Here is an 8,449-nt window from a genome sequence, read left to right on the forward strand (position 1 = left end):
AAACCCCCCCCCCCCCCCAATACTTAGTTTGTGTACAAAGGTGGATAGAAAAGTTTGGTAAAGTATCCAGTTGGTTGAACTGTGCAGAATTAGGAAATACTTCATTAACTGTAAGAAAGAAAATAAGAATATCTGTGCCCAAGAAAAAACACAAGCTGTTGGTTCCCTTTACATTGTGCCAATGACACAGTGTGTGACCCTGGGCAATGCTTCACTGTCCATTAAGTTTTCCCAGCCATACAACGGTGATAAAATGTTGGCAGGATAGTGTTGTCAGCCTGGTATGCATGCTCTGTTTGCCTGCAGTTTTTTTAAACATTTCTAAGCCAGCAAAATCCCTTGTATAAACACAGTTATACCAACACCAAGGAGTACTTCTGCCAAAGCAATGCATGTCATCCCAGGAACCAGTATGAGTTATATGCGCCAAAAGCAGGCTTTTGCCAGTATTAAGTGTTTATACTACAAAGCTCTCCCAATTAAGTTCTTTGGCCGCAGACTTGGCTTAATGTAGCAGGAATGTGACAGATTAGTTCTTTACTGTTTTTAGTCCTTCATTTTCAGATGAAAAAATGCTAGCAATGCCAAGTATTATCATCTGACCATTCTGGGGCAATGCTGCACGCTGTCATTAGCTAGTCAACACCTGCTTCTCCACAAGTGATGAACCATTTTCACACATACCTACATTCAAATCCCAGTTTGGAAACCTCCCCATGAAGTCGTGAATTGTCTCCTGCACAGAGCTGGGCTCCATGTACCCTTTGTGCACCCATGTGGCACATACACAGCCACATAACTGCACATTTGGGCACTTGGGTGCCTTTGGGGACTCCACATTGCCTGCACTAGGCAACCAAGCCTGCTCAGCAGGGCTGCACGCCAGCTAGACAGGTCCCAAAATTTTATCTGTGGACCCCAAAGAGAGGGGGGATAGGAAGAGATGAGGGCAAGGAAGAGGAGCCTCCTACCTGTTAGCACAATAGCCTAATGGTTAGAGCACTTTCTTAGGGAGCAGAACACCCGGTTTCTGGGCACCCCTCATGCAGGGAGCATTTGAACCTCCATTTCCTGCCTCCCAGCAAAGTGCTCTCACCACAGGGAAGGGAAGGTGAGAACTCACCCCAGCCCTCTCCGAGCTGCCCGGCTGGAGTACGTGGCACTAGGGGAAGAGCACAAGCCAGAAGATGTTTGGCTCAGTGAGACAGCTGCTGCCCTGGACCATGCAAGGATGCAGGGGCTGGGTTCTCGCCTCATCCTCTGCTCCAGCAGGACCAAAACTAGCCCCGGGCAGGAGCCTTGTCAGGCTAAAAGCTGAAAGGGGCCACCGCCCATCCCCCCAATCACTTCTACTGTTCTATTTCACCAAAAATTGGGTCTGGGTGCCAAAAACAACAGTCGCATCGCTGCATCCGCACTGCCTGGAGTGCGAGGGGTAAACAGGATCGAGCCCAAAGGGTTTCAGACACACAAGGGCCAAAGGTGCATCCTTTCTGCTACAATAGTCAGCTATGTTTAATAGGGGAACAATTCCACATACATTTCCTGTGTTTACCATTCTGAGCCGAGTGCTGGATTGTGATGAATGTTCTTGGAGTACAAAGTCGGGTGCTCAAAAGTTAGGAAATGCCCAAGTTCAAGTTGCCCAGGAAGCCTTTATACTCCTCCGCGGCAGGTCTGCACCTGGACACCATCTCTAGATTACATAATCAAACCACCTTCTTCCCAGGTGTTTTGCCCAATTCAGTGCACAGGAGGGATTTAGTATTTCTTTTCATCCTCAACATCCAGCGCATGGCCCACATGCCACCCAAACCCTGCCCTGAACACAAGAGTCATTGCTTTCACTGTAGGCTTTTCTACGGTGGGCTCATGGAAATCGTGTTTCTTTACATTCCCTTGACGATTTAGTGAGGCAAGTGGGTGTCCTGGAGGAGCCTAGGCGGGAACATTCAGGAAAATGTGGGCGTTTTAAGAAGCCTGGGGCCTTATTTCTGGTAGTGCTTTGGGTTTTCTAGACCTTTGTGTGACAGAAGAGCTCCCACTCGCTACATGTGCTTTCCAGAAGCCCCAGCCATGCTGCAAGTCTGATCCCAGGTGTGTCAAAAAACAGGAACGGGGACAGCCAGTGAATTCTGTGGCTTATGAGATTTGTTCAGCATCACACAGGACCTCCAGGGCAGAGGTGGGATAGCATTCAGCTGCTGTGACAACAAACCCATTTTTCCTTTCTGACAGTCCCCAGACACATCCACCACATACCTTCCAACTAATGCAATAAAGAAAACAGGGTCTTGTAGACAGCCCCAAGTACTACACGCCCAGATTCATTCCCAGCATAAAGGAGAGGAAATTGTGCGTGCTGTTTCCATGATAGGCACCAGCAGCTCCTGATGCCCACATATGCTATCCAGCCCAGTATTCATCAGCTGTCAAGGGATGAAGCATGCTAACTCTAGAAGTGATCTTTAGAAAACTTAGCTTCCAAGATCCAATAACCCTCCATGGAGCACATGCAAGCCGATCTTTCAGAAAAACATGAGATGCGTCTCTAAATACCTAATCAATCCCTCAGCCCAAAGGTATGTCCCTGCTCAAAAGTACAGAAGTTTGTAAGTTGTGTTAAGAAGTTGAAAGGGATTAAGAAAAAAGTGTATTTTCCCCCCATTTTTCTTTTTAATCAAATGAGTGAATCTTTTTAGCTGTTTTGGAGTTTATCATCATCTTTGTTATAGAATCATAAAAAATGAGGATTGGAAGGTGCCTCAGGAGGTCGCATCTAGTCCAAACCCCTGCTCAAAGCAGGACCAACCCCAACTACATCTTCCCAGTCAAGGCTTTGTCTACCCGAGTCTTCAAAATCTCCATGGATGGAGACTCCACCACTGCTCTGGGTAACCTGTCACAGTGCTTCACCACCCTCCTCATGACAAAGTTTCTCCTAATATCCAACTTCAACTTTCCTTGCTGCAACTTGAGCCCACTGCTCCTTGTTCTGCCATCTGCCCCAATGAGACCAGTACAGCTCCATCCTCTTTGCAACCCCCTGCAGGGACTTGAAGGCAGCTATTCAACCCCTCCACGGTCTTCTCTTCTCCAAACTAAATTAAGCCCAGTTCCCTCAGCCTCTCCTCACAAGTCACCTGCCACAGCCCCGTATTTTCTGTTATACTTTAGCCTGAGACGGAGACCCAGCAAGGAAAATTTCTGCATAAACAGCCTAAGTTTGGCCAAGTCATAACTAGCAACCTAAAAGAGGGTCCTATAATACCCAGGGCAACCTACACCAGCTAAGTTACAATAACCTGTCATCTAACACTAGTTTCATAGTTTCATAGTACTTAGAGTCAGAAGGGACCTAAAGAGATCATCAGGTCCGACCCCCTGCCCCAGGCAGGAACAAGTGCAGGGTCATATATATATATGGTAAGTATACTGGTGTTCACCAGCTAGGATAGACAAGTTCCTTATTGCTGATCCTATCATTTCTTTCATGGTTTTGACCTGTCAATAGGCCTGGCTGAAGAGGTTCTGGATGGGCCTAGTCTTCACAGACACAACAACATGACAGCTCATAGATTCATAGATGTAGGGTTGGAAGGGACCTTGTAGATCTTCTAGCCCGACCCCTGCCCTGGGCAGGAGAGAAAACTGGGCTCAGATGACCCCAGCCAGGTAGACGTCTAGCCTCCTCTTACAGACCCCCAGGGTAGGAGGCAGCACCACCTCCCTTGGAAGTTGGTTCCAGATCCTGGCCACCCTGACTGTGAAGTAGCACCGCCTGATGTCTAGTCCGTATCTACTCTCCATCAATTTATAGCCGTTATTCCTTGTTACTCTGGGAGGCGCTCGGGGGAACAAGGTCTCTCCCAAACCCCGCTGGTCCCCCCTAGTGAGTTTATAGACGGCCACTAGATCCCCCCTCAGCCTTCTCTTGTGGAGGCTGAACAGGTTCAGGTCCCGTAGCCTGATCTGTTACAGTACCACCGTATTCAATTTAAATTAGCTTCATATATGTGGAATAAAATGGGTTTTCTTATGCTTTTGCCACTGCTTGTACTCTGGTGCTTTGATCTCTTTAAACCTGTGGTGTTATTAACAGCTTTTCATATTGCTTTTTTACATGCGTCTTAGAAAGCAATGTTTGTGAGGTGATGGAAGCAGTAAGCTTTCACTCGTGTAGCCATGTTCCCCAGAAGTAGAACTATTTTGCTTCTCGTTTCTGGAGAGCATGAATTATGTCCTATGATCCTCTTAGTCTTTGGAAATGTCTGACTAGATGGCTGTTCAGGGCAGTGAAATGGTGATTAAGACAGGCAAGGTTAAGACAGCAGTTAAGCCTTTTAGCCATTTGGCTGTTCTACTCAAATGGAGTATGGGAGGTGTGGGAGTAAATCAAAATGGACTCGCTCAAAATACATCCGTTGCAAATCAAAATATAAGAACTACACCATTAAATAGCAGACTGAAAAGAAAATTACTCTTGTCAGTAGCAGGGAACCAGGACATAGTTAATTACTGGGGTAAGCAAAATTAGGCTGCTGAAAACCAGATGCAAATAAGAAGTCTCAGAGCAACAAGTCCCAGTTTGTCATTCCAAAGAAAGGGGCACCAGGCTAAACCAGAGATGCAGAGAGAACTTGGAGCCCCTGGAGACGCGATGCAGACAGAGAGAGGACCTGAACCTCCTTATGTCCCACATACAGAACTGTCACCAGCTCCAGGGATGCTCCAGGACACCTTAAGGGTCGGCACCTGCACATGGTAGGGGCCAAGAAGCACCAGCTGCAGAGGTACACCCCTGCACAGCACCCCTCCAACAGCATGCCAAGCCCCCTTACTGAGGGGGTGTATCTGTTAGCCAGATTCACCAAGACCCTCACTGCCATTCAGAAGAAGTTTAGGCTAGCTCTCCTCATCTTCACTGGCTCTATCCAGACAGAGATATTCCAGTGGGCTAAAATATAAGATCAGACTAACCTGTCCTTTCCCACAGAACATTTTTGGGCACAGTTACAGCTACCGAAAGAAGACACACATGCTTTATGACACAAGAGAAAAGTAGAAGCATTCTTACTTTATGACATCAAAGCTTTGGACTGCGTCGTTCCAGAAATATTTCACGCTGTGGTGTGAGAAATAGCGAATCTGTAAGTCAAATAAAAGCAGTTGGGGACAAAGCTGGCACTATTTGACAATTATTTTCAGTTTAAATTTTGCACTCCTGCTCAAAATTTCTAAAACTAACTTAAAAAGTGACATATGTTCTAATTTTGAAAAGGAGACAAAGTTGCTACTACATGGTGTCATTATTATCTGTACAATGTTTTATGCAGTGTGACTGTTTGCTTTCTAATATCCCTACTCTTTCAGCAATCCCAAAATATATTGAAACAAAAGACCTTCATTTTCTGTAACCCTCACCCAACTAACTTCTCTGGCAGCCTCAGCAGGGCAAGTATTGAACTGCACACATGGCTTGTATATTCTTTTCTTACATGCCTCAAAGACTAAGGATTCATACACCCCAGGTCCACTTACAGGCAAATATTTTTGAGGGCCATTTTTGTTCTCTTCAGCCGGGTTTTCAAATACATGAATGCTATGGCCATTGGAAACCTTGTCTTGAGGAGGAGCAGGACTTTGCAGTGGACCGGTTCCTAGAGAAAGCACAATGCGAACCTTTGCACAAAACCATATCCTGAATTCATCCTACAAGATTAAGAGAAAAGATGGAGAATATTAACATCTAAGGAAACACAGAAGGGAGTTCAGGGATTGATTTCTTTCCTTGAAGTACCAAAATTGAGTTGAAAAAGCAAACCAATTACCAAGGTTTACTGAAGTGGAAGGGACCCTGGGTTTGACACTAATTACCCCCAAGGTTATTGTTTTCCCTCATCGAACTTCAACATCACACAATTCTGGAAGCACTGATGTAGGGTCCCTGCCAGCCCCTAAAAACTATGAAACTAGCATCAGAATGGGCAGATCTCCACCTTCCCAACGAGATCTAGAATACTTACTTATTTTCTATGGAAATGGCAGGGCTCTAAGTCTGGCTTCTGGTTCTTCAAGGATTAGAAGTATGTAACAGAATGGATTTGCATACTTTTTTCATTTAAATAGATGGTAATATTGCCACATATTTTTGCCTCTCCTGTTTATATCATCTGCATGCAACTTCGTATTAGTGTTATACAAGCAATGAGACAGCAGATTCCACTTAGAGCCAGCAGCTAACTTCCCCGTGTGCCTTCTGCCTACCCTCAGACTAATACAGCTAACTAAGGATTGGATTATGCCTGAATTTACATCAGACAAACCTTAACTATAGAAGACAACACAGAGAGCTGTGCAGAGCCTTCTTCAAATGGGAAGAAAACCCAATCAAAACTCTGAATTCCAGTTTTTGTTCTGAACCAGAAAGGAAATCCCAAAAAGGTGCTTTGAAAAAAGCCAGACTGCCTTAGTACAGTTCTCCCCACAAAAAATACAGCAGTTTGCTGTGGAGTTGGGGCAGAGCAGACCCCCAGCATCCAACAGTGGAGAAGTAAGACAAGAGGCTGGAGAGCCCCAACATTAGCCAGGACATTCAGGATCCCACAGCATGGCAGAAAGTAAGGAAGCCCCAAGACCTCCACCTCCAGGAGCCAGCCTGCCTGCCACAGGACTGAGAGCCTAGAAGCTCAAGCCAGGGAGAAAACCCCATGGCCACGCTACCGGGCAGTCACAGACCCTGAAGCCCAGATCCGTGGCAGCCCCAGAGGCAAGGCACCAAGGACCCAGACTGCTTTCCCCAACAGAAACCTACCTGCCTTCTTCCAAAACCATTTTGCTCTAGCAAATCAGCATTTTCTAACAAATGTTTAGTTGGAAAATTCCTAATCGCCTGCAGTTTGAACCAACTATAAAAGCTGCTGGGATCCCGTAGCAGAGCGTGATGGTTCAGGAAGCGAGGCAGTCTGCTGCACCCACGGCTGCTACAGTTTCAGAAACTGCGTTACACTAAACAAAACCCTGAGGCAGAGACATCTTCAGCCTCTGCTCACGCGCTTCCAAAGCTGGGGTCTCCTCAGCCCCACAATCTTCTGCTCTAAAGGGGACCACGATGTCCAGAGCACCGTGGAAGCACAGTCTTCCTTCAGGTTTGCACACACCGTTTACGTTGTACAGAAATGTTCTTTAAGTTGAGATGACACCAGCAAGGTGCTGTCTGAACACTCTCCACAAATTTGACTGTACACCTTAAAATATTCTTTCTAAAGCTAAATCCATTTCTTAATTTTTCTTTTTTGTAACTAGTTTTTTTTCAAATACAGTCCTGAATGGAAATGTAGAATAACAAGTGCATTACCAGCATGGACTGATAGATTTTTAGAAAATCGTTTAATTAAAACAATGGAAGCTTCAGTGAATGCTATCTAATCTCTATTACTTGCTTAGCTAAATATGAAATAACAAAGGACCAAAAGTCTTCATTAATTCAGCAAACTTCCTTTAGATTTGTTGGTTTTTCATATGCAGGAAGCTATGTGGACTAAGTGCAAGTTGGTTTTATTCATGTTTATCTGACAAGCAAACTGAGGAATGTTTCTGGTTTCATTCTGAGACCCTTCAATTTTTCAATTTCCTTGCTACTGACAAAACAGCCCTAGATCATTTATACCCCACGATGCAAATAAAGTCAAATCACCAGGAGGACATGTCTGAGCTCTGCTCATTCCTGCCTCTGACCATTTTTCTACCCTGCATTCACAAAAGCAGAGAGCAGTTGGGGGCGCAGGCTTACAGTTGTTCGCAGCAGCACCACTTCGCAGTCTTTAAGCGTTGTCCTTTTGCATGTTGCTTTCACACGCCACGCAGGCATCCAGTAGAGGAGGAGGAGGAGGAAGCCACCAGTACACAACACCCCGACAGCAACTAAAACCAGCTTCCAGCGGCACAGATTGTAACCATAAATCTCCTGCACAGAAACAGAGAAACAAATAATGAGCAATGATATCCTTAATTGCTCTGGCTGAGGAATTCAGTACAGGCATACCTCGGAGATATTGCGGGTTCGGTTCCAGACCACCGCAATAAAGCGAATATCGCAATAAAGCGAGTCACACAAATTTTTTGGTTTCCCAGTGCATATGAAAGTTATGTTTACACTATAGTGTAGTCTACTAAGTGTGCAATAGCATTATGTCTAAAAAAACAATGTACATACCTTAATTAAAAAATACTTTATTGCTAAAAAATGCTAACCATCATCTGAGCCTTCAGCGAGTCGTACTCTTTTTGCTGGTGGAGGGTCTTGCCTCAATTTGTAAAAAAACCCAATATCTGCAAAGCGCAATAAAGCGAAGCACAATAAAACGAGGTATGCCTGTACTGGGGTCAAATGACCCCAGCATGGTGAATTCATGGATTCATGAAAGCTGTATTTAGAGTTCACTTTGTT

General features: G+C 45.2%; 1 protein-coding gene across 3 annotated transcripts in view; it reads right to left on the minus strand.

The window, feature by feature from the left end:
* Positions 1-8,449, minus strand: part of ATP13A3 (ATPase 13A3) — a 108,158-nt gene that overhangs the window by 47,038 nt on the left and 52,671 nt on the right. For all 3 annotated transcript variants that reach the window (XM_019503501.1, XM_019503500.1, XM_019503502.1), the window contains exons 5-7: positions 7,793-7,966; positions 5,542-5,712; positions 5,078-5,148 (exon numbers count right to left, since the gene is read on the minus strand). In XM_019503501.1, the coding sequence (XP_019359046.1) occupies positions 5,078-5,148; positions 5,542-5,712; positions 7,793-7,966 (416 nt within the window). The remainder of the gene's footprint in view (positions 1-5,077; positions 5,149-5,541; positions 5,713-7,792; positions 7,967-8,449) is intronic.

This window comes from Gavialis gangeticus, unplaced genomic scaffold (genome assembly GCF_001723915.1).
Source record: "Gavialis gangeticus isolate Ggan-Ray unplaced genomic scaffold, GavGan_comp1, whole genome shotgun sequence".
Lineage (NCBI taxonomy): Eukaryota > Metazoa > Chordata > Crocodylia > Gavialidae > Gavialis > Gavialis gangeticus.